This window comes from Hetaerina americana, unplaced genomic scaffold (genome assembly GCF_022747635.1).
Source record: "Hetaerina americana unplaced genomic scaffold, ioHetAmer1.1.p SCAF_4, whole genome shotgun sequence".
NCBI lineage: Eukaryota > Metazoa > Arthropoda > Insecta > Odonata > Calopterygidae > Hetaerina > Hetaerina americana.
This window is the reverse complement of record NW_027286985.1, coordinates 103,991,833-104,019,420: the sequence shown is the minus strand read 5'-3', so window position 1 is coordinate 104,019,420 and position 27,588 is coordinate 103,991,833. Positions and strand designations below refer to the sequence as shown.

The following is a 27,588-nucleotide window of genomic DNA, read 5'->3' as shown; positions in this document are numbered from 1 at the left end:
AACATTGCAAACAGAGCCAGCACATATCCAGCTAAGCAGTTAGTTGTGGGGCGAGGGCGGTGAACCCGGGCGACAAAATGAGTAAGCACATTCCGGCAAAACCGACTTTCGTCTGCCGGACGCAGCGCAGACAATTTTTAACATTTAATTACACGATATAATTTCTGGAAGAGTATGTGTTTGGCCAATGTACGCCATGCATTGTTTTCTGTTAATGTCTTAACCCCTATCTTTGTGTTCCCTGATTGGGCAAATTATTGCTGGTTCATGACATTAGTCAGGATTTCAGCGCTATAAAACGTCTGTTCTAAAAGCAGTTTAACTTATGTTTTCCCGGATAGACGGACGGCGGTTTCTCTGACTGGGTTCGAGGGAGGTAAGTCTCAAGGAAAGCTGGAAGCCGGTGGCTGTTGGCTCCCAGGATTTGCGGAGTGTGGATGTTTCGTTTGCGAAACCTCTATAACGTTACCTCGTCACGCTCCGTCATGAACTGGTTATTGGAACAGAGCTACGACTTCAAATTTTGTGTGAAACTGGGCAAAACTGAGAAAAACACCCATGGCATGTTCAAGATAGCTTATGGTGATAACTCCATAAGTAGATCGGGGGTTTTTGAGTGGCATGACTTGTTTCAGGAGGGCAGAGAAACGTTCCGGATCACCTTCAAAGCTGCTAACATTTATCGGGAAATTTGTGCTGCCCACCAAGTGATGAGTGAGAGTGCTGTGCGTCAGTGGTGTTGTTAGTTTAAGAGTGAACGGAGAAGTGTCCATGGTACCCAAGAACTGGCTATCCGTCAGTTCATCTGCCAAAAGGCTAGGCCGACCACTGCGGTCTTCCTCGTGGACATTGGTACTGTGGCCATTTTTAGACTGAATGCACTACTTCCTCACTCCCCCTTCAATCATTATTCCGTCCCCGCACACACTTCACAAATTTGCTCATGTATTTCAATTGGCTCGTGGTGTTTTGCAAGTAAAAACCTAATCACAGATCGCACTTCACGAATCGCGGTAATTTCTATTGCAGCACTCATTTTGACAGTCACCATGCGAGCAAAGTAGAAGCCTGCACAGTACCACAGCAGGATAGGTACTGAGTGTAGTATGGACGTTTAGACACTAAGGCGGTGGCTCTAGCCTGATCCACCTCTACGCTAGGCGGAAACGTAAGTTACTCACTTGTCAGCCCTCATAATTGTTGCTATCATATTACCCATATTTTCCCTTCTTTTAATTCATCATAACATTGCAAAGCGAGTCTTTACTCCTCGTACTTTTCACAAATATTTCATATTCCTAACAGCACATTCGTATTTTTTTGCAGCCAAAAGACGAGTGTTCAAAGCTTCATAAGAGATTGCGTTGGATATAGTAGAGGGGCCGCATCGGGTAAAGTATAACTCGAGCTTTTTTATGTGGACGTAACCGGCAAACACTCAAAATGCACACACTAGCGGGTCCGCCAAGAAGTTTTCCCTCAGATTTCAGCAGTTATTCTTCTAGAGTTATGTTATCTGCGTCGATTGAATCATTTTCACCTGATTTTCTTTAGTAAACACTTCCCTTCCACGGGATTAGATTCATTTGTAATGCTTTCTGGAATCTCCGCTCATGCCTATTGCATTTGTTTTCATTCCTTGATGACCCATCAAAAACTGTTTTTACGAATTAATAGAGTAGCGTTGTGAAAATTTCCTCGGATAGCCTTAACAATCAAATGATATGGGCCAACTGTCGGAGTTCTTATATTTGAAAATACTTAACTTAGATATCATCAGATTGAAAAATTGTAGGTTTTCGTTGAATGATTGATAATCTTTGCAAGTGAATGCAATCCGTAAACATATTTTTTGAGAGAAATACCTCGAATATGGTTAGTGTGATTTCATAAAAAGACCAATTCCAATGAAAACGTTGGACGAAGAAGACAAACAATACCTTAGAAAGATCAGATAACTATTGAAATGAAATAAATAACTTTGAAATTCCATGCACACTTTATTTAGAACACGACCTACGTTAGACCTAGGTCAGGACCTGATGATGACGTCCAACGTCGAAACCTAGGTCGTGCTCTTAATAAAGTGTGCATGGCATTACAAAGATAATTATTTCATTTCGATACCTCACGTAAATTCCATAAAGTAATGCTGAAGACAACAAAAAATCAAATAACTAACATAGAAGTGATAATAAGAATGACTGAAGAAATAAGTCCTTGGAAAATTCCAAGAAACTGCGGGTGATACCGCGACAGTAACTTCAAAAGGAGTCATCCACTAAGTGAGCAGTACAGTCCAACAATTTCAATGATTTTTACACTTTGACATTGTCGCACTACAAGGCCTTGAGAAACAATAAATAATAAGAAATAAATATAACTAACTGGAAACATCGTGTAAAAGAATACATAAAATAACACCACTGGAATAAAAAACAACTGTAAATACAGAGGCGAGAAATTAGAGACAGGTTGCAGAAGTAAGTCATCAGAAATAGGAAATAGCACATCTTAGAGAATTGATGAAAGATAGAAGTGACCATCTACGACGGTCTTAATAGGAAAATGTTATGCCCGACGATATTTAAGGAGTCAATTTTTACACGAACAATAGGGGATCAGAATAACATTGATCGACCGCGGTAGGGGTAAAACTATTCGGGTCCAAAATAGTCTGGTATGTATTCTCTCCCTGCCACACACCCTGGCGGTGGATTGCCCTCTGGGTGGGAAGCCAGTAAATTAGCAACGGCACCACCACGATTCCACAAATATATATATATATATATATATATATATATATATATATATATATATATACTATATATATATATATATATATACTATATATATATATATATATATACTATATATATATATATATATACTATATATATATATATATATATATATATATATATACATGAGATAGAAAGGGCATTAAGGGAGATGAAACTAAATAAGGCCGTGGGGGTGGATAACATTCCCGCGGAACTATTGAAATGTTTAGGAAAATGTGGGGGGAAGATGCTATATGGGCTGATTCGTAGTATTTATGAGGAAGGTATCTGGCCGGAAGACTTTGTGAGATCAGTTTTAGTTCCTATTCCGAAAGAGGTAAAGGCTACATCATGTGAGGACTACAGGACGATAAGTTTGATATCACACGCAGCTTAAGTTGTTCTCAGGATCATAAACAAAAGGATAGAGAGTAGGGCAAATGATTACTTAGGGGATGATCAGTTTGGGTTTAGGAAGGGGAGAGGTACGCGTGATGCCATTGCAGTAATGAGATCATTAATCGAGAGGAATATAGAACACAGCAAGGAGGTATTTGCCTGTTTCGTACACTTCGAAAAAGCTTTCGATAGAGTGAACTGGGAACAACTAATGAGTATATTGCAGAAAATAGGAATAGATTGGAGGGAAAGGAGGCTAATCCGCAACCTGTACATGTCTCAGACTGCTTAGGTGCGGGTGGGAAACAGCAAGCCTGGATGGGCAGTGTTAGGATGAGGTGTAAGGCAGGGTTGCCCATTATCACCGTTGCTGTTCAACCTGTATGCAGAGGAAATGATCAAAGAGGCATGGGAAGAACTAGAGGTAGGAATGAAAGTGGGCGGGGAATTCGTAAAATCAGTTAGGTTTGCTGATGACCAAGCTTTAGTTTGTCAGTCAGCCAAGGGGCTGCAAGCATTGCTGAGTGAATTGGAAATTCAGTACCACAGGTATGGGATGAGAATCAATATTAATAAAACAAAGGTTATGCGATTTTCTAGAAAGAAAAAGGCTAAGCTACACATTAAAATAGGAGGGCAAAAACTAGAGCAGGTAGAACAGCTTACGTATCTCGGTAGTGTTTTGGACCAACACGGTCAAAGTAGTAGGGACGTAAGGAGAAGAATTGCGCTAGGCAAAGAGTCTTTCACAAGGAGGAGGGAGTTGATGACGGGGACTTTGAGTAAGGATTTTAAGAAAAGACTCGTAAAAACTTTGATATGGAGCGTAGCTATGTACGGTGCGGAAAGGTGGTCATTGAAGCAGGAGGATAGACGTAGACTGGAGGCTTTTGAAATGTGGGTGTGGAGAAGAATGGAGAAGGTGAAATGGACAGAGAAGAGAGACAAATGAGGAAGTACTTGGTATGGTGGGCGAAGAGAGAGGTTTGTTGGGAGAAATCCTTTGGAGGCAGGAAAAGTGGATGAAGGGAGTATTGACCGGCAGTGGGATGTTAAAGACTGTGATAGAGGGGAGAATGTTGGGCAAAAGAGGAAAGGGAAGAAACAGGATAGAGATGTTGGACAGGATGAAGGGAGGAAGAAAGTACTCAGAGATGAAGAGGGACCTGATATTGAGTATTACGATGAATTTTTTTGTTTTGTTAGGAGTAATAAGATGTTTGTTTGGTAGTTTTGTCCATCCAAAAACCTACCTTAACCGGTAGATTACCTTAAAAAAAATAAATAAATAAATAACTGATAAGTCGGTGTTCAGATTACTGACGGCCAAAAAATTACGCTCACAATCGCCGTTGCTTCTTCTTTCAATGTGTTTCCTCTTGGAATTCAAAAAAAGTGCAAGTTGCTAGTGAACCCAGTCTTCAACAGTGTTTATCACGATTTCATTAACTTAAAATGCTGCTATTTGGCGGAGTTTATCTGCTTCCAAGCCGTACATTACTTCTCGCGTCACCCACAACATCTGTAGAACTTTCTTGAGAGTTAGCGATCGCGTGTTGGCAATACGCAGTCCAAGGTGGAAGAAGGAGGGGGCTGCGATCTTTCGCCCCGATAGGTGAAGCCTTCTGGGAACTGCTCCCGACTCGCCCCAACGGAAGAAGAAGACATGACGAAAATTTCCACGGTGATTCACAGACGTGCATGGGACGACGACAACTTATATATTCCTAGGCTCAAAATAAAATGAGAAGTCGAGGCAGCAGTATTCTTTTTCCATTCCAGTTTGCGATCGAGCGCACAGCATCCAAAGGTGGGAATCAAGGTTTCGGATGTCACAAACATCTCGAAAGTAAAATCTCTCGATGAAATTGATTGTGTGGAGTTAAGTACTAAAGATCATCAATACCCAAACTAGACCTGAATTATAATCATCCTTTTGTCTAAGTAATCGGGTAATTTTCACCAATTAGTGTTCTATATCTTATTTAATATTTTTTTTTAATTAGCACCCTGAAAGTCAACTCTAGGACGTGTAGCAGGGAGTTAATACCACACATCAGACTAATTATGACCCGATTATAGTTAACGTACGTTGTTAACGTATAGTTAGCGTACTTGGCCCGCTCTTGTTTTTAATATATATAAATGATCTCCCAATAAATATTAATTCTCAGATTAGACTTTTTGCAGACGACTGTATTATCTACAGGAAAGTCGAAAATGACAGAGACCGTGACAAACTTCAAAGGGACATTAATAAAATGGCAAATTGGGTGACAAATAATGGGATGGATATTAATGTTAGCAAATGCAAATCCATCACTTTTAGCAATAAGGTAAATGGAAACAATAGGGAATATAAATTCTCAGAAAATGTCATTCCTAGAAGTCATACTGTCAAATACTTAGGTGTATATTTAACTAAGGACTTAGGGTGGGGGCTAAATGTGGAGTACATCTAAAAGAAAGCTTTCAAAATTCTTCATTGGGTAATGAGAAACCTCAAAGGGAGCGTTAGAGCAACCAAGGAGAAGGCTTATCAGACCCTAGTAAGACCAATTTTAGAGTACGCTTCTCTTGTATGGGACCCTCGTGAAGAAGGTCATATTAAAAAACTGGAAAAGGTGCAAAGAAAGGCTGCCCGATATGTTCTGGGGAAGCATAGGAGGATGGAGAGTGTGTCTGACATGCTAGAAACGCTGGGCTGGGAACCTCTAGAAACTAGAAGGAAAGTAAGCAGACTTTGTGGAATGTTCCGAATTCTGAAGGGGGAGAAAGCTTGGGCAGATCTTAGGAAAGAGGCGGGGAACCCAAATTTTATAGGCAGAAATGATCACAAATTTAAGGTAAAATGCCGGGCACAGAGAACAAATAAAAAAAAATTTTCTTTTCTAAATAGAACAATTGTTGAGTGGAACACCTTACCTGCAAAAATATTCGAGCCCTTTCCTAACAGAGTGTATACTTTTAAGAATAGATGTAAGGCATATATGTAATAATTTGATTGATGTGTGGTGTAATGTATTATATGTAATAGCTTAATTTTATTTTTAATTTATCTTTTTTTTCTTGCTGATTAATGGCTGTAAATGGGATGGGGATTCACTTGTTTTGTCAAAGAGATTTGTGTTTTGAAGTCTGGTTTTATGTACTATCTTTTGCAATTATTTGGGACTTGTGTGCCACCTGACAATGTCTATTAGCACATGTGTATTTTTAATAATAATAATAACCCTAGTGCGGTCGGACGTTATTCTAATCCGTTATCGCTCGTGGGAATAATGACATCTGTCCAATGTCCAATAAAATCCATGTACTTCACTCTATCTCTCTTATTTTACTAGCATGGTCTTTCCTACCATGGTACGATGGGGGTAATAATACATTTTCAACATCCTTGCTAAAGAGACCTTCCAATTCGTGCAAGAGATTTAATCTGTAATTTAACCTTCGCTCGGTGAGAAATTCCCAGCCTAGGTGTTCTAATATTTTGGATACGCTACTAAGTTAATCGTAACAACGTTTTCCAAATCTAGCTCCCCTACACTGAATGTGATTCAATGCGGCAATCAATCCAACTTCGCGAGGATCTCATATACTAGCAGTATATGAGCGAGAGATAACCTTTCGTCTCATTCACCAAGTAACCTTCTAATAACCCATTTTTTAGCTTGTCCACATATTCCCCGTATGGCCGCCGACGTCAAGAACCGAAAACAACGTTAAACGTGTGCATGAAGAGCTGAATTCAGGATGTTGGCTAAGGTGCGCATCATCGCAGATCGTATTGGCTTTAATAGGATTACAGTGGACATCATTATCACTGTAAATTTCACGATACGAAAGATCTGTGTTAAACTCACCCTCCCGAAGGTCTTGCTGGACGACCAAGAGAAGAGTCGAGCGTCTGCTTGCAAAGACCTGCGACGGCATCGCGATGATTCCCCAAAGCCCTTACAGTCCCGACTTGGCAAAAGCAGACTATTTCCTATTCCCAAAAGTGAAATCCTCCCTCCCTCAAAGGACACCACCAATGGTACCCTAAGTGCCGTCAAAGAAGCTTGCACACGCGTACCCTTAAGGACCTCCTGGAATCCATTTACCAGAGAGCCTTTGAATCGTAAAAAAGCCGCTACTAAAAGTGGGTCGGCACTCAAAGGATGTACTTTGAAGAAATTTTATAAATATCGGAAATAAATCTGTTTTTCCGAAACTTTTCCCGATGCTTTTTATACAAAACCGGTACTCTAAAAAATGGGTAATGTCCGTGAAACACCCAAGCATTTGACATGTTTCATGTTGCTTTGTGCCAGCCCTCACCATGTTGCCCTGTTATACTCCAGCCCCGCTACTTTCAATACTCTGATCACTGGTGAAAGATTTTCAATTAGAATTCAAAGTTCTTTACGAACCAAGGCATTATGTTTTAAAATTTGCCTTTCTCATGCACGTATTGCCATGTATATTTACCAATGATCACTTTTTTAATTTTAGGAAAACGAAGGAATTGAGTTTCTAAAGATCTAGCATGCTAGGTCACTAATTGAATTTGGAGGATATCAGTTAGTGCAAGCAGAACACTTCGCTTATCTGCGATGTATTTTAGATGAAAATTTTAAGCTGGATTAAGGACTTTGATGAAGAACTCCTTTGGTAACGAAGTCGTTTACAAAGAGGTGGTATAAGATGAGAGTGGCAGCGTCAAGATACGTAGCAGGGTACAGTTCTTGGGTCAAACAAAATCCTCTCTTTCACGGTCGACTACTACATTTAATAGACAAGAAGAAACTGAAAAACTACGGATTTTGGATGGCGATATCAAATGCGATGTCGCATCAGGAAAGTTCAATTACATGAAAGCCGACCATTAATTAGCTCATTATGCCTAATTGCTCACTCGTAGAATTTGTCCACCTTCGCGTTTTTATTGTGAAAATAGCAATTGCGCACGCCAAGCTCCAATATACGAATTATCCAGTACATTACTGGGAGAAGACACTACCGGTAGCAAAATTATGAATTCAAATCGTACAGCTGCGTTCAATTTGAGAATCCTATTCAAAGACTGCTCGGTTTTTTTCAATCTTCCTTTAAGGTCATAAAATGAACGATTACTATGCATTCGTCTCCCATCATAGCAAACAAGTTAATTGCTCTTTTTTCAATACTCGCCGATGACTTGGAAAAAATCTAAATAAATATTCATGATATTAAAATCCTTCTTGTGATATATTGACGCACAATTATGACCATAAGGTAAACAGCAAATTGAAAATCGTGAGGTTCAAACTCTTAGTTTGAATCGATCATTAAAACGAAGCGGTTAACGGTGGAAATAATAAGTCGATTTATATGCGGGAGCGATTCGCGAGTGGTAATGCTATTATCTTCAATTAAGGGAGTAGTTTTGCGTGCTAAGATTCTTTTCTGTTGTGGCTCTCCGTTTTGAATTGGTATTCAAGAGGCTTACACGAAACTGATTCTATTCATCAAAGCGTCGAATGCAGAACTTTTGTTGAAAGGGGCGAGAGGGTATGTTTTTTATAAGAGATGTAAATTTATTACTGCACTTCATATGTATTCTGTGACCCAAACATGGTTTACGATTTATAAAAAACAATCCGTGCATTAAAATAAAGCAGTTCGATGCATTTGTTTTCATTCCTTACGGCCAACATTCGAAAAAATAAATCTAATTATGAGTGAATAACTTTAATAAATAAACGATATGAATGACTGATCATTTTTTTTAATCTCGCCTATAAAAGTATTGCAAGCTTTGAGCTCGAAGGAATGATTTCTGAATGACAGAGGTGCGAATTTATTGAATGAAAGCTGTTTCCGTCCACGGAAAGATGCTTAAAGAATTCTTGGTTATGGCTTGAATGAAGATGGAGTAAGGTTTCGGAAGTCATAAAGATAAATTGTGAATATAGAAAGGCGGCTTGCTAATTTGTTGGTAGCCAACCGTTCGGCCTCCTTGAGATCTAGAGATATGTTGAGTACGCCATTTCATGGGCTGAAGATAAATACCAGACAAGAGCGGTTAATTTTTAAATCAAGTTCAACATGGACATATTTTTCATGTAATTGAATGAAATTAAGAGTAATTTTTTGTAAGAGGAATGTAATTATTATCCCGTGGATATCCTGAAGGTTGAGAACAGAAGTAGGTAGCGAGATATATTTGATTAATTTTGCTGATGATCAAGTAATGAATCAGCACCAGGTGATCAGGAAAAAAACAATCAATAATTACAGTTATTATTTAAGTAGAGTACTTAGCATTACCGGTGCGAGAAGTGTGGTATGAAGATTGTCCTCAAGTAAACCAAAGCAATGAGATTCTCATGTGTTGGGATGGCCAAATAAAACGTTGAAAAGGTAAGGAATAATATTCATGAGTATCTTATGTATTCTAGCAGTAGTGGAATACAAGTTGATGAAACGATAGGTGCACAAGGAGAAGCATAGCGTTGGCCGAAAAATCAATCGTTCGGAAGAAAGAAGGAATTGATGTCAGGAATAATGCCATAAAATAAGATTGTAAAAGACTTCAATACGGAGAGCAGTACTGAAGGATCCGAAATTTAGTATTTCACACGAAATGATAAGCGCAGGTTGAAGGCCATATTTAAATATGGATTTGGAGATTAATTTTAATGCAACTTTTATCTGCATTAATAATGATAACAAAATAACATAGACCGAAATTTAGTAAATACTTCCTTCACCGCTGGGCACGGGAATCAGATTTTATTTAAATTTGAACAAAGTTTTAGCGCATTCAAGATGTGGCACAAGGACAACAAAACAATTGAGGACTCTCAGACTCGAAGATGCGCCTTTCAATGTGCAAGATGGGCGTTCATCAACCGTTCGCAGGAATCCCACGTGTAAAACATCTGTCTACGGTGCAATTTTTAAAAGGGAATGCATGCTAAACCCAGACAGCAAATTAAAATACTATAATCGAGTTTAAAATATCTATCGATTTTTGATTAACGAAATAAAAACGATTACATTTACTTGATTTTCCTTTGCGCTCAGCTGTGATTTAAGCTAATATTTTTTTTAATGTGTTTGTAATTTCAAACTAAACATACATAGATATGTATAATGATTTCCACCGTCAAAGTAATAAAACTTTATTGACTAAGAATTAATTCCATAATAAAACCACTGAACAAAAGTAAACTCATCCCAAACATGTGTCAAAATATAAACCGTTGTGAAGCTGTGAAAATGAGGTACACTCACAATCACAAAAGTAAAAAAAAACTAGTATGACGAAGTGTCCATTCAAAAGCAAACAGTACCACCAGTGTGATTGACTCAAGGACACAACTTGAAGAAGTCGAGTCCGTGTAGAGGGGAAAAAGACAGTATTGAATAGATGACCACCGATGCCTTCTCAATAGGTGATCTGTGTGACCAATCACGTTGTAATCATCCCAGGCGATTAATGGTCAGCACCTTTGAAGCTAGTGTCCTTTTGGGGCGAAAGCGAGGCAAGTTATTTTTCATAATATAGGATTTAGCTATAATTATCATAATAATTCGTTATAAAAGGGGCACTGAATATTAATTCATTCAACGCCTTTCCCAATGGTCTCTGCCAGTTTTCTCATGTATGTGCATAGTTGGATTCGAATTCACACGCATCCATATACACATGTAAGAAACCGATCAGATTAACAATAGTCTAAAACATAAAGTTCTACCGTAATACTTATCATATTCCAAATTCAGCGGTTTCACTTTCAAGCTCCGTTGAGAAATGATTTAAATGCTTCTTAAATGCATGTGCCTTTGCAATTATGTGTTTTTTCTCAACGCACCCATTACAGGTTAAGATTAACATTTTTATGAGGAGATCATGTTGATTCTCTCATTGCCATTCTTTCCCTTTGCAAAGACCATTAGCGTCACATTTATTTTATTTATTGTTCCCGCTCTCCTAAATGTTTTGTGACAATTCAAATTCTCTCCCAAATTGCCATTCGCAATACTCAATTTACCATAACACCAAAAACATTATGGATGAGCCTTAAAGTGACTGCCAAAATTGCGTCAAGTATCAATGTGTTTATTAAATAATAATGCAGTGTGTTTGTTTGATATAGCCATTTTTCCCGTTTCAAGAAAAATATCATATCTTTGTAAATTCAACATTAACTCAATGCCGACGTTGCGTAGAAAAGCCACGTTAAAAAAGTTTAACGATGACAACACTAACCAGGCGACATTTTTACGATCCCTTGGCCGATGTGTGTCGCTGTTCTTGCAAACTCTAAATCCGTTACGCCACCTGATGAAGCCCATATTTCGCACAGTCGTGACAGCAAGATCCGTCTTCCAGAGCTCGTCCCTTTTGATCTTAAAGTCAACCGTTTTTATTCTCGTCTCTTGGAGCAGCTCGAACACCAGGGTCATTCTTTTGCCAAAACGCTACATTTTTAACGATCATTCATTAGTCTCACGCGACGGTGGAGAACCTACTCAAGAATAGGTTCCGTGAAATTTTTAGCAAAACATCCGGGAGGATTTTTGAATTGGCAAATTAGGTCATCTCGCGAAAATCTTTTCATTGTTAACATTTTTATCGGACGAAAAAACACACCCGTGCATCTTTAAGGGTGTCCGTAATCCAACAATCAAATTAACTCAAAAAATTCGTCAAGTCCTAAAGGATTTCCAGGAGGTAATGTTATTTTACCAGAGAGTTACACGGTGCATTTCATAAAAATATAGTCCACATATTTATATTTATTGACGGCATTCGTGTGAAATGACAAGGGACAGCTGGTAGTCTCATTGTGATATGGGGAGCTTAACATGATACCAAGCTGCGTGCCGAAAGGGTGTGCCGCTACCTGCAGAATATCGAGTAACTACACCATCTTGATGAAAAACTCTCACGTAACCAAGAGCCGTTGACTCACGTGGGCTCTATCACTTAACTGAGCACGGAAAATGGAATTTTTGGAAAATGAATCCATACTCTGAAAAATAGTGATAAATAGTTCGACTCAATTCCTCGGCTAACAGTGGAAGGAACAATATCGTTTCATTTGCATTAGCATTTATCATCGATTCACTAGAAGCATGCAAATCACTCAATATCAAAAGAAAATTACTCCTTGACAACTAGACAATGGAAGCAAAAAATTAAAAATTGGCTAAAAGAATAAAATTCAAAAAACTTGTCCAGAATCGTCAACAATTGTGACGATAAGAAAGCAAGTGTGAAAGGCCTTTTAGGGGAAATTGGCAAGGAGCCGCTTGAGAAGCGAAGAGAACAAGCGAGACTTGAAAGACTTTTAGAAAGGTTCAGAACAAACGAGTTTGGCAATGACACTGAAGGGAATTATTATATCCCCACACTATTTGGGTAGGTTAGAACACAAACATAAGGGAGATTCATAGTGGTAAGAAACCAAAGTCACTGTAGAAATAGTAAAGGCATTCGATTTAAAAGTCAAGCCAAGATTAAACGCTGCGTAGACATAAGGTTGTTTATTCGTAGGTACATGTGTTTGTTAGTTGATAGTCTATGTATTTGCATACGCGTAAGTAATAAAGGTTTTTAAATGAACGTACAAGTCTCTGTAGGTAAATTTTGGCATGAATTTGTTGTTTTTGCATGTAGTTTTATTCTCTTTTGTGGGTACTGATTAACACACCACGGCACACACCCTTGCGGCGGCTTTCAGAGCATTATGTAGATGTAGATTGTAAAACATTGCCTCTTAGAGACAAAATAGCGCAAATATGATGGTACTGCAGCGAAGGTGAACAAAAGATAAAACTGTTGGAATATAAAATTAGAACAACCAGATAACAAAATGTTCAAGCACCTTTTCCCTTACGAATCAATTCCAGGGGAATTTACGCAACCTAAATGCAGTCGTATCTTTTCAATGCAGGATCAAATAGAGAAAGGATTGCTGAGGAGAAAAGAGATATAAGACGAACGACGTCAGGATGTATGTAGTAACATCTCTCTAACATATCCCAAAATGATTGGCGTAGATCTTGTTGCATGATATTTTTGATATATCTATTTTTCCAGAAGAAACGCCAAATTTCCTTAATGTCCCCGGCTGTTGTCGCTATAAAACCCCCGCTTTCAAGATACACTGCTATAAAAACGGAGGTTTTTGACCCTCCAATATTGCTCAATCGACCGCCGAGCGGCGATGGGTCGTCACGCGGCGAGGAGGGGCTCGCCGGCCGGGAGGGCGAGATCGGCGACTGGCCGTTTAGAGAGGGAGCTTCGGGAATAACTCACTTGGTGGAGTCTCATCTGCGGCCGCGTGGACGTCCTCGACAGCCTGTCCAAGTGCTGGAGTCCGCTGCCAGGCAGAGGTAGTTGCGGCTGTTGCTGCTGTGGCTGGTGATGCTGGGAGGCCGTGGTGCCCAGAGACTGCAGGCTGCTGGGGAACCGCAGTCCGGGTCTCGGCTGGTGCGGCGACCCCGATCGGAGCTGCGAATCCCCGAGGATGCCCATCTCGAAAGGCGGAAGACCACTCCTCCTCGATGATAACCCCGCCTGAGGCGAGGAGCCAAACTGATCAACCCGAGGAGGGGGCGAAAGTGATATTACCTCGAGAGCGAAACGTTAGTCCGGAAAAGATCAAGGCACAAACTAAATGACGAACGATCACAATAACTGACGAACTAAAATCGCACCTCTCATGGGGACGGGAATAATGCGATAACACAACTCTCTACCGCCAAGACTTGAATGTTGAGTTCCTTTATGCGAAGAGCACTGGGACCCACGAGAGACGGAATTAATCCCGATAAAATAAGATTAATGAGGGAGATTATCGCCGTTCACACGTCTGTGTCCCCGCCGCTATCGAAGCACCGCGGAGATGTCCTCTGCATCCGCGGCACACGACCACACAACTCGCACGACGAAGCGTCGTGTTTATTTATTTTTTTAAAGGAGGGGTGGGGTGGGCGGCTGCTTAAGGTGTGAGTAGTGGGGGAAGGAGGGGTGGAGGCCGAAGTGAGTAATGGGAAGAAGACTAAAGCGGCTCGACGGAAAATACAGAGAGAGAGAGAGTTTGGCTCACTGAAAAGAGGATGCTCCGACCCGATCGGTCGGTTCCCGTTACTACAGGAAAGGTTTTCGAGTCACCCGAAGGTACCTCCGCTGAACTCCGGTCGCATCTTTGGCCACGAGAAAGGTATCGGCTATTGGATCGCCCACACCCGGGACAGGGGTCTCCGGAGCGACTTCCCCCGACGTCGCCTTGCCCGGCGGTCGAGATCCTTCGACCTCCGCCGGGCGCGCGCTCTCCTCCTGGGGAACGTCGACCGACAACGAAGGGGTCAATGATGTTCTCCCTGCTGCACAGGAGAATTACCGTGGGGGATATGGGGGGAATGAATATGGGGTCTGAACAACACGCGGAAGACAGAGGACGTGATCCCCCGCCCGCTCGTATGGTGTGGGTGGGAGGAGATGGGGACGAAATCTCGGGACGGGCCTCAAACAGCGAGAAGACCCACGAGCGCGCGCGGAACACGACGGAACGGCCGAAGGAAAATGCACACGGGATCGCGAAGTGGGGAAAGGACGAACGGACTTAAGGACTCTTTTTAAACCGTTCGTATCAACTCACTCCTCCAAATTCATTCCTCTTCTCCCGACGTCAAAATGGAACTTCTTTTCTTAAGAATATCCTGGTCGACGATGACACACGAAACACACGGGCAAAACTGCACACGAAAACACACGCGAGCCGACGAAAATCCCCAAAGCACTGTGAGACGAACCAAGCAGGAGAGGAGAGAGAGAGAGTTTGTGTGTCCGCTTTGTTCGATTCAAATGCTTCCCTTTTCTTTCTCTCAACTCTGCGAGAAGCGAGCGAGGCCTTGGTGCGAACGAGTGACTCGGTGGTGATGGTGCTAGCGTGGGCGCTGTGTCGGCGACGCGCCTGTCTGGCCGAAGCGCGGCGGACGAATACGAGTGGCGAGAATTCTGGTCTCGGAATGGCCGTGAGGGGCGGGAGGGGGAGTAGGGGAGGGAGAAAGGGGGGAAGAGGAGGAGGAGAAGAGGGGAGGGAAAGAGGTGTGGAGAGAGAGAGAGAGTGGGGGAGGGAGGGAAACATGTCTTCACTCCTCCCGACTGACAATAAGGAGGAGGTCGGATTCTGTAGTATGGGGTGGTAGGGGGGATAGGAGGGGGGAGGCAGCCCTGCTTGTTAGTGGACCGCTCCATCGAGGGATGAACGCGAGCCGTGGAAGATCCGATGCAAGATCCGCCGAAGAGCAGTACTCAAGAGTGTAAACAATCGGTTTCCCTGAGCCACCTATTGGAGGAGAGGAGTTATATGCGGGGTTTTAAGGGCATTGAAACAGAGGAATAATTTGGCAACTCAATTAGTTGAGCTCATATTTTTTTTTACTTTTTTTTAAACTTTATACTCGGAACCAAAAGGAGAACGAAGATGTTTTGAGTAGGAAAGGAGATTCGGCATCGATATAAATAATCTGCAACCAACCAAAAGGGTGTGTGGCAGGGGGCGCAAGCACCGGATGGGACGGGTAAGTGATAAAGGAGGGGATAACGGAGAGGAAGGGAAAAATATTCGGTAAAACTATGTCGATTGACGTGCAAATTTGTATGCGTGCTGAAGGAAGGCGTCATTCAAAACAAGGGCTAATTTACCTAACAAACTAGTTATTTTTTATGCAAAAAAGGGGATGAAAATGAACCACAACCATTAATGCATACGACAGGCCTCCACCAAAACAAGACAGGTAAAGTAGAGTTGAAAATTAAGAAGGTAAAATTCTACTATTACATGGACATGCACCTCGTGGTCTCCACCCTTAAGTCCCAGATAAGGTCTTCGGATTAAAGCGAGATTGTGAATCGGAAGGTGCTTAAGATGAACTGGTAAGGAAAGGCATCGTTGGGACATATTGTGCGGAGATTGTATTCAGCTGTGCTTATAAAATGCACAGTAAACAACCGGGAGGTTGATATGAAAGGCGAGCTCGCATAATAATTAACCCATCGGCGTGTGAAATTGAATCTTTAAAGTAGTTTTCATTCAGGGCATTTCCTTTCCATGCTTCGCTTATTGTTTCTCAGGAAGATCTGGTACCCGAAATTTCGCACAGTTTGGATGAAGCTGAGGTTCTCTGAAGGCGTCACTCGGAATTAAACCTGGTTCCTCCGATCATTAGCAGAGAGCTCCACCCACTGAACTACCTAATCTCCAGCTAGGGAAGGCTCGGGAAATTTTCCAAGCAAAGACAAAAATAAGTAAGATTGAATTGCTAACTGAACCAAGGAATGGGTGAAGTGATACTCATTGCCAGATAAAAAAATGAGGTAGATGATAAAAAGAATCGGATGGTAGTTGAAACCTGCCGAAAGACAGATCCACCCTGAACGAAAATGTGAGGAGAATCACTCCGAATTTAATTCAGAGGGCGTTGTTGAGTATACGTTATACCGTAGTCGTAATGTGGTCGCTCATCGAACTCGACAAGGTATCGCAGCGGCTTGTATGCCTTATTCCTGCACAACCTTGAAGAAGACCCCAGATATTAGTGACGTCCCAGCATCTGCGACATGCAATGTTTACGCTCCACCCAAGGGGGCAAACCACCCCCCCCCCCTCACCCTGTTTCTGACGAACCAAACGCTAGCGTTAGTCCTTCGCGGATTTCGCAACGATGTGGGAGCTCATTTCGTCAGTCGCCACACCCACGCCCCCCCCTCCCCGCCTAAACTTCGCAACTCCTTATCAGATGAGCTCAAAAGACGACCGCGTTTTGTATTCTTGGCGGGGAATTGGCATCCTTAAATACTACCGATAAATTGAATGCCGAGGAATATCTCACACATCATAAAAAATACATTTTTTACTCGCTTCTATTTTTACTAGAATACGGCGTGCGTTTCAACCTAGTCGCTAAGCGATGCCAGCTCCGTGTAGTTTAAGGTAGTTTAAGTTGTCAGCTGGTTTCCATGTCGTACCCAGCAATAGCGGCACACCGCTTAAGGCATGCTTACCGAATGTATTCATTGGATTACCGGATCCATCAATGACTCATGGCTCCACTTAAGGGATTAACTTAATTTGTATCTTAAATGAGGGCGTCGAAGCCTTGGTCTCGCAGTCGTTTGAGGATATGGATGAAGGGAGGAACGAAGGGATTTTGTTGGCGAGGGGATTGCATTTGGCGTGGAAAGAATTTCCAGGTTGTGGTCTGAAGAAGGCAGTATTGTGTGTTAGTCAGGAGCTATAAGGGAGTTTTATTGGGCACGCCGAAGACCAATTCTCTGCAAACTATTTTAGTGTTATCACAACTGTCAATAGCATCACGATTGATAACGTGTGTGCTTGTGTGAGTGTTTGTGTGTGTGTTGATGAGAAACTTGCGCAGAGATGTGGGCATGGCAAGGGAAATTACAACTAGGGAAATAAACAGCTATGGGGCAATTTTTAACCCCATATAATTATATATTTTTCCTTTTCATCGTAATTATAATAAATTTTGCCGACTTATAATACTTTGTTACACTTTCGTATTGATTAATTATTTTTCCTCCATTGAGTTTGTTTGTTCATCCGATTTTTAATTTATTTTCTTCTCTTTTTTCATACTAGATTTATTTTAATGATTATAGTCTTTTGTGCACAAATAAAGCCATCTTCAGGGCGTAGCGGGTGAGGATGGAAAAGAGAACTGAGCAGTGTGAAGAATCAAGTTTATTTGAAGATTAAATTTAGAAGGAAGAAATGGAATGGAAACAATCAGAAGGGATTGAAGTTGTTGAGAGACTGTTCGTGTGCATGGAATTGTGTTGTTAATCGGTCAAAGGTTTTCGGGAGTTTATTTGTGGATGGAAGAAATCCTTGCAGCAAGTTTTGTGGCGAGTAAATTCGCCAATCATCGGCATTTTGTGATAACGTCGGATTATTCAACCCACACAATGCCCCGGGATGCGTCGAAAGGGCGTGTGGCGGGGGGTGTTATAATACAATCCTTAAAACAGTATGCAACCACATGCAAAACAGATAAAATAATACCAATGCATACCGTCACTGACGAATATATTTATGCAAAACCCATTTTCGCTCACACCCATGAAAATACATTACATGCGACTAATATACGCAAGCACATGCACCCATATACGAACTGTCTACCCAGCATCTAATCTTGTATTCGCTTGTAATTCAAATGTATTTACTATTGCGTGTTCTTATTACTTTGATTTCTTACTATTATGATTCCTGAAAGTCCGAGAAGAGAAGGAATATTTGTATCTATCTGAACTGGAGTCTATCTCCCTTTTCCTCTCTCTGCGGTCTAACCTACCCAAATAGTGTGGGACCATAACAATGCCCTTTGGGTCATAGTTAAACTCGCGTGTTCTGATCCTTTCTAAAAGTCTTAGTCTCGCTTGTTCTCTTTGTATTACTAGTGGCTCCCAACCTATAATTCCTCATTTTATTCCCTATTCCTCTTTCTATGCGATGTGCTTTCCGTGAGCTGGTCAGCGCATCGATCTATTTTGAAATATTTCCAGCCAAGAGGCGTCGCCATCAAGTACAGTTAATCCTACATCTACACAATACCACGCAGGGGCGTGTGTGGCGGGGGGTGCTTGGCCAATTAAACGATACTTACAGTCAAATCATGCTGTAGAACTGTAAAAAAGATGGGTCAATTAAATAAAAAGAATAGCAAGCAGGAGTCCGAAAAATATATATAGACTATCAACTCAAATTATTTTCCACGCTATTGCTGTCATATCTATTTTCATATCTAATGGTTCGAGGAAAACACAACATTTTAAATTTATTCGCTCGACTATAAATCTTCCTGATTTAACGTTGGTTTACTGATCTACGATAGTAAGTCGTGGTCTGTTGCATGCCAATAACATCCTCAATTAAGTAGCATACCTCAAATTTACGCGCTAAATTTAACCTATATTTAAGCTTACGGTCAACTAGTAGCTCCTTATCTTAATTCATCCAATGGTGTCGCAATACTGCTACCTTGTTCATAACAACTTTTCACAAACCTAGCTGATCTACATTGGACTCGATCTAGTTCCAAAATTAAGCCTACTTCATGAGGATTCCATATATTTACAGCATACACAATGTGGGGCCCAACTAACGTGAAATAACAAAGCTACTTGACCCTTTCATTATATTTCCCGAGTATTCTTTTTATAAATCCTAACTTATTGTTTGCTATTCTGCAAACTTCACGAATGCACTTAGTGGTTTTGGATTGCATGAACGAATCCCTCATTCTAGGCACCGTTTCTGAGGTTCATTATTCTCCCTCCGCTTTTGTTCACTTCCAATCATAAGGAGATGAAGACGGAGGAAATTTGGAAGGTATTAATGAGTTTTCAGGTTTGTAGTTATGTTGTTCTAATTTTTCTCTTTAAATCATTCCTCACGACATGGTAATAGTTTTACTTTCTCAATCTCAATTGTAAGCAAATATTCAAGTTATATTATTGCTTGTAATTAACAGAAAGAGGTTCCGTCAAGTGAACTTGTAAACTACACAAGATTGAAAAGACACAGGAAAGAGTCATCGGTGAGTCGTTTGTTTAGGCAATGCAAGTGTACAAGGTGTATTTGGTTGCATTCTTGTATTCGGTTTCCGGACACCAAAGGTCAAAGTGTTCATCGAGGAAGATGATATTTTAGGCACAGTTAACGGTATGGAGGTAGGTGCGTAGAGGCTACAAAGGAGTCAAGAAGGAAAGAAATTACATGTAAAGTTCGCACCAAATTTTCCTTTGGCTCACTCTACAAAAAAATATAATTTATTCCTCTTTTGGCTGCTGCGCTTTACTTCTTATCCACTTCGTTAAATTGTTTTATATTTTACAATCATAATAAACTAGTCACTGTAATATCAATCATAATGGAAGCCGGTCTTTTCATGCCCTGTGACACTTAGCCATAAACATGATCATCAGAAATAATCCCTCGAACCTGTTCATTTACCTGTGCATGTCATATTGCACTAATCTTCCGCAGTAAAATTCACCATCATTTTGAGTGTTCTACTTGAAGAAAATGCGAGAAATTATCAGGGGTAGTATTAATTAATTTAATGATTATATATTCAATTATTGTAAGCAGTCTTAGAATATAATTATTAAAATGTCATATTTTTCCTTTGCTCAAATATTAATAAGTGGGCAAATTGATTATCAGTAGTTCCTGTCCCTTTCATTGACCGAATTCGCATTGTGTTGCATAAGCGCGTGTGTCCTCCCGTGACTTCTGCCGTAGGCGGAGTATGAAAAAAAATCTGCCTTGGCGTTTCATTCGCGTCGCCGAGTCCTCAGAAGCAAAGTGTACGCAGTATTGATTATTTTGTCCCCGCTCCTTGTGCCATATCCACGGGCGTAAGTGGAGTTCAGGGGCCGCTATTGAGTTGTCCACCCCTCGCGAAATGAACACAGTACAGTCCATGCAATATAGTTTAATAACCCCGTTTAATTATTCCTTCATTTAAGCATATTTGCTTCCAAAAATCTTAAGCCTGGGAGGGTGTTTTATCATTTTAAGGCACTGAAATGGTTCTGGTCCGATTTTACAGATGCTTTCGTAAAGTGACTAAAAAACCCCATTATTAAATTTTAAAGTGAAAAATATTCAACAAAATTATTTTTCTCGCCATTTTGGCTTAATCGTCTATTACGTTTTCGAAGTATTATTTAATTTGAGAAATGGCAACGTCAGAGACGTCGCTGATAGCGGTTGGTGGGCAGGCATTCTGTTCCTACGAGGGTTCGAATTCGATTTCCTTGCCGCTCCAAACTCCTTGTCCTTCAGATGGGCCTTAAGGTGGCGCTCAGGGAAAACAACCCCCCCCCCTAGCCCCTTCTCACCAAGCAACGTCCCCTTCGAAAATTAGGGATATTATCATAACATATCTCCTTGGTGTTTCCAAGAGAGTGAGATGCCACTCATTTCAACCGAATTAGCATAATCATAGTAGATTGCAATCCTGAATATGTAAACGAGTGGACGAGATATGAATGAGGAGGTGATTAAGTCGCCCAGGTGATATTCATGTGTACGGCATGAACGTGGGGCCTTCACGGTGATACTATGAAAACAAGTCAATGGTATGGGGCGTGGTCCTCCGGGTCAATCAGCCACAGAGGATCGCGAATTACTCTCCGAAAGACGCCCATTCGGGGGGCGCTACTCTCCGGTGGGCGTCGGTCACTGATTGGCCAGGAGTTACCATTATCAGCCGAGCCGTTCACTCAGAATAGTCCAAATTTTCAATGATATATAAATGGAAAATTTAAGTGGCATAAATTGTGCCACTTAGGGCAATTTCTTCCATTTGAATCCATGCCAGCTTATGGTATAATAGAATAACATAAATAAACGATGCCGGAAGGTGGTATAAGTGACGAGAACTAGAACAAGCCAAAAGATGTGTATGCAATAACCTCGATTAAAAATCTACGTGGCGATTAAAAGCAATAAAAAATAGACGGTGACATATAACCCAGAAAAACGCAACGATTTTAAAAACTCGCGTAAGAATAGAAGTGTTAGCAGCTTGAAAAAAGAAGAATATTGTGGGACGAAAAGAAAGCCATAATTAAATTTCGGATCCAAAATAAAAAACAGAACATACAGATGGTGGTGGGATAAATGAACACCATGATTATTATTCATTATTATAACATATAAGGAAATATTTAATCATTTTAATAGTTTCAGGGCAATGCTCAATATGCTCTCCTGGGCAATAACGTAAACGGCCCGATGAAGTTTTTTTTTTCCTCTGATTAAAGATAACCGGGAATATTTTATTGTTTCAAATAATTAATCCTGGTTCCATCATGAAATGCTTTTCGAAATTATATTGGCTGAATAATACATATTAAATACCTATGCAACAATTTCAGAGTGTAAAAATCATTCACCTTGACCGGAATGCGAACCCGGATCCTTAGATGTCCAGCTAAGAGATCCGCGATCGAATCCCGGTGAATGCGAATGATATTTACACTTTGATAAGTCCACGGGAAACGTAATACATGAAATTTGTTAGGGACCGTGCAAACCCTGCCTATTAAAAGGCAATTTACCGGTAAAGACAATTGGAAAATAAAAAGATATCACTGAATACGTCTGAATGGTAGTTGAAGACGAGCCGCTCAACACAAAAAGTTAGCGCAAACCTAAGCTTACGATCGCAAAATATTCACATTCCCTACCAGTGCCCTTGAGGGTGTAGACCATGAGTTGCATGTCCATGCAATAGTAGAACTTCCCCCTCTTAATTGAGTACCTCCGGGCGTGACGTGGTGGATATCGAACGTAATGAATAATTGATCGTAGCACTGTAGGTTACCTGATGATGATGTAATACATCGAAACCCACTCGTAAAATAAATGTTACCAAGTGGAAAAGTGCTACGATCAGTTCTCCATTTCCCCTCTTACTTTTCAATTCTGTATTACCTGCCTTGCTATGGTTGAGGCCTGTCGTGCAAATGGTCGTGGTTCATTCTTGTCCCCTTTTTTGTGTAACAAATAACTAACTTATTAATTGAATTAACCCTTGTTTTGAATTTGGGTTTTCTCCCAACATGTATACAAATTTGCACGCTATTTGATAGTTTTCTTAAAGATAATTTTTCCCTCTTCCTTTCCTCTCCCATATCCCCTTACGTATCACATACCCTTCCTACCCGGCGCTCGCACCCCCTGCCACACGCTTTTTTGGTGGATCATGAAATGCTTATGTCGATGTCAAAATATGAAAAAGTTGAGGAGACCACGCGTACACTGCGGGATGGAAGGATGTTGGAAAAACGATTAATATTTTGTCCCGTCTGACGTATTGCAACTGACTCTTAATCTAGACAAGAGGGTAGGAAGGGTTATTTTGTTTCCAAATAGAGAGTGATTATTTCTTTAGTGGAAAACACCTAGAAATGAGCTCACTACAGCTAGACTTTACTGAGCTTAAGTAGAAGCATGGAACAAAATAATATTATTAGGCGGGAAACTGCAAAACCCTCTCCGATCTAATAATGATTGGGACTGTTACACGCGGATACATACTATACGATATATATGCTAACAAGTAGTTCGTACGATAAATACTCAAACTGGTGCAATCAGGCAGCCATTACGTGAACTCTAGCCCCGCCGACTAGCGGTGCTAGTTGCCTGAGACCCAATGAGCCGTCTGTGCTTGGCGGATCGTCGAGCTGTGCGTATGGTGCCAGTTATGTTAGTTTCTGTTGCCCTTGTTTTAACTGTTGGCCGGAAATGGAAATTGACGAAAGCACGGAGTAACGAATTAACATCAAGTTTTTGGTGAAGTGCGGTGAAAGTTATCAAGAAATTACTTAAATGCTGACAGCTGTTTAAGGTAATAATGCTCTGAAGAAAACATCCGATTTCAAGTGGATTAAGAGTTTTAAAGATGGTTGACAAGACGGCACGGATGATGCAAGGTTGGGACGACCGTCAACCACCCGTGTTGACGACAACATTGATCGTGTGCGGTCCCTTGTCCTTACCGTAAATGCTGAGTTCTACCTTACAGTTCCCAAGTGTTTGAGAGATCGCGTACGTCGTGTGCGATCAAATTTGATTCAAGGCGATGGATGGATCCTTCACCATAAAAATGCACCTGCACATTCAGCATTGATTGCCCGCAAGTTTCGGGCAAAAAAATCAATCACCATCCTTGGTCATCCTCCTTATTCGCCAGATCTCGCCCCCATGCGACCTTTCTTATTTCTAAAATTCAGGAAACGTCAATGGGAAGATGTGGACACAATAAAGCAAGAAACGACGGGAAAACTAAAAAGCCTAACTGCTGAGGACTTCCAAGGGTGCTTTAAATAGTGGAAAAGAAGATGGAACGAGATGGATAGCTAAGAATTAAGAGTACTTAGAATGGGGAAAAATCGATGTAGACTAAATTTTGCAAAGTTTTTATGACCTCAGTTCGCGTATTTATTGGACAGACCTCGTATGTCGGCTTGCGGGAGTCTCTCGTCTCTTGATTCCTCCAAGAACCGCATCGGGAGGCAATGTTTCATCTGCTTGAGAAAATGAGCATCGCGCGGCGCCAGTCGGAGTGGGGATGAGGGGGGGCAGCGTGTGGCAGAGGGGGGCAGCGGGGGGCGGAGGAGATGGGAGAGGTTGGGTTGAGGCTGGGGGGAGAGGAGGCAGCGAATGGAACGGGTAGAATAGGGGCATTGAAAGCGGCGTGAATCGGTTTTGTAACAGCCCAAGCCATTGGCGGGCCTTAGAGCCTTCTCTTCCGTCCCCTCCAACCCCGCCCCCCCCTTGGTCCCTCCCAGCGCCCCCCCCCTTCCGCCGTTGCCCCTTTCATTTCAAACAGCTGGTGACTGACGATGATTCAGTCGCGCGTAGGTGGAAGACGAGTATTCAAAGAGGAACTCTTTCCAAGGGCGCCGTCTTACTCTCTCCTTCCCCTTCCACCTTCCCCTCCTCGCCCCCTCCCCTCCCCGCCCTTCCCCACCCCACATGACAAGACAAGACGTTCGCACTCCAAGAAGTCCACGCCCCGTTCAACAGGTACGGACACACTCGCCAACCGGTTGCCGTGGAAGCAGTGCTTGTGCGTCGTGTCTCGGCTTTCGACTGCGGGCGTGCGATATTGCGAAGAATCGATTGCCATTTGTGACCCACGTCATCTCGAACCACAGCATTCGATATCTCGAATAAATTCGAAAATCAAACAGGCCCACTCGATAAACTTCGTACATTCAGGCTTGACTTGGTGAAACTTTTCCATTGCGGAAAGGAAAAAACGGCTATGCTAGTTCCACTCAAAGTGGAATCTTCTGTTCGTAAAGTCCACTCAACTTGGAAAGCCAATTGCCTTGACGCGTTTAAAACTATCATTCTTATGGTTACGATCACGGCACCGCTGACAACAGTTGGCACGACTTCACCGCCAAAGAAATGAACCTGAAGACTGGTTTCGTTAAAAATGTATTCTATAGTTCATTTTTATTCCAACACGAATTGAACTCATCAAAAACTCTATGTATTACAAAAAATGAACCTTTATGCTGGCCTTAATCTGATTTTAGGCTACCTTCGAGTTATAAAATACGTGCGTTGCCAAAAATTACAATAAATCATCGAAAATAAATAAGAACTCAGAAAAATTAATATAATTCGTTACAAAGGGCATGCAAAATCCAAATAAAGAGAAAGTCAACAAATTCCCCATATAGATTAAATATAATTCTTACCATTGCAAATTGAATTATTCTGAGTAGAAGGTCGTGATCATGTTTTGAAATGTTCAAAAAAAACCATGGAGTGAAGAAGGCTTAAAAATATTATTATTATATTATACGGGGAATTATTGTATGCTTTTGATTCCAAATACAAAAATGGTAAACTAAATGTTGTCAAGTGAGGTTTAAGTAAATATACGTTACTCTTTGTTCTCATGTTACATTCATTACTTGTATATCCTTACAAACATTACTGCTCAAACAATTTTTTAGAAGATTTAAGTAGACGTTTAAAAATATTACTACTATAAACACCTCCCCAACCGATAATCCCAGGGTTAAACGTAGAATGAACAAAGGTCAAAATAGTTCAAACCAAGAAGAGGCGCGGGACATTTATTACGAATGAAATAAAATACCTACCTCTCACCTAACACTAAGTCAGCATGCGAAATTCACACATCACGACATGGCATTAATAATGGGAGCCAGTTCCTTATTCCTTTTGTGTAGCCCGTGGTATTCCTAGAACATCTGGCACCCATAAAAATAACACCACTCGGTTGAGTCAGAGACTACCGTTTAGTTTAACGCAGTGCTCTCTGCCCAATACCATGCCGTCCGAATTGATGCTCATAGTGGAACATATTGGACTAACGCGTCTGGAACAGCGGCTTATGCATCCAAGTATCTAGAATGGGATACCGATTGGTAGTGACCTCTTTATTGAGGGAGTATGAGGGATACTTAAACGTGGATATAGATCTTTCAAGGAATTCCTATTCGAGCAAAACCTCTCGAGTAATTCTCATCTTATGCAAGCTGACTTTCGATCAGTACACCTACACGTATGTCTCAGACAATCATAAAGACGATGATTACGTTGAAAATTGCTAATATTTTCATACACATTGATACATCCTCCTTCTCCTTCTCCTAGGTATTTACGTCGATGACGATTCCCTAGATTTTTCTTTTCAATCCATAGTCTAATACTACTAGTCATTCCACTACCTAAGTGCAATTTAAAATTAATAAATCCTTCCTTTTTTTAGTATTATTTGTTTGGGGCGTGGTTGACACGCATCAAAAACTGGAAACATTGAGAAAAAGACAGAAATATATTTGGAAAGTTATAAAATGTGACTTAGAAAGTTAAAAGACCGACAGAGTGAGGAATTACCAAGTGTTAGATATGATCTTTGAAGAAATTATGATTTTGATAAAAATAAGGAGGATGATAGCCAGATGGTTAAACGGATGATCGGTGATAAATAAAATACGATAAGTCACCTATCGATGGGTGCCTAAGATATGAGACTGTTCGATGGATATATAGCAAAAAAATTACAAATCTTCAATGTTGGGAGAGCTTTCTTGCTAATTAATGGGTTACATCGATCGAATTTAAAATAAATATTATCACTGCGCGACGCTAGATCTTAGTCCTTTTAATTTTTAAAGATATAACTCATTGATGATATTTATAATCAAAATTCAATTCCCGGTTCGGTTACTAAACGGTTGCCTCGCAACATTCTCGGAAACATTCGTCCAACACACCAGTCTCTCTTAAAGGTCTGCTCTCTGTGCCCGAACACGAAGCAAGTGAGCGGTGACCTCGTGAACCAGAAGAAGATACCCTTAGAGGTGGTCCACAGAGTTGAATACATAATTCTGGACGCTCACAAAACAACTGGGCGACATTTGAGGAGGGATCCAATATGCGTGCCTCCGTGAATTGGGAGGCGGCAGCAAGGAAGGACTACCAGTGGAACGTAATTGATCCATTCAAAGGTTCCATTCATAGCGCTACTCAAAGGATCCATTTAAAGTTTGAGCCAACATACACATACATCTGCAAGAGAATCGGTTGTCAATTTCACAGATGGTGGCCGTTGATGCGAGGGAAGGGATGAGCAGGGAAGGAGAGGTCGAAAATCGAAGGTGGCATTTTGGAGTCGAAGGGGAAGGGTCAGAGTGAAGAGCAAACATACTAACGGCATCAAAGCATTCTCCAGAATATTATGAGTATCTAAATTTAATTTAATTGTTCGTATTCCAGAAAAACCATAAATTTTAAATAAATTCGGATGGTATGTGTAGGGACTTGAGGGA

The 27,588-nt window shown here is 41.1% G+C and overlaps 1 protein-coding gene across 1 annotated transcript in view; it reads right to left on the bottom strand.

Moving 5' to 3' along the window:
- Positions 1-15,154, bottom strand: part of Sarm (sterile alpha and armadillo motif) — a 371,560-nt gene extending 356,406 nt beyond the window's left edge. Inside the window, exon 1 of the mRNA XM_071590601.1 lies at positions 13,477-15,154. Within this exon, the coding sequence (XP_071446702.1) occupies positions 13,477-13,695 (219 nt within the window). The 5' untranslated portion in view covers positions 13,696-15,154. The remainder of the gene's footprint in view (positions 1-13,476) is intronic.
- Between the last annotated feature and the right edge of the window lie 12,434 nt (positions 15,155-27,588).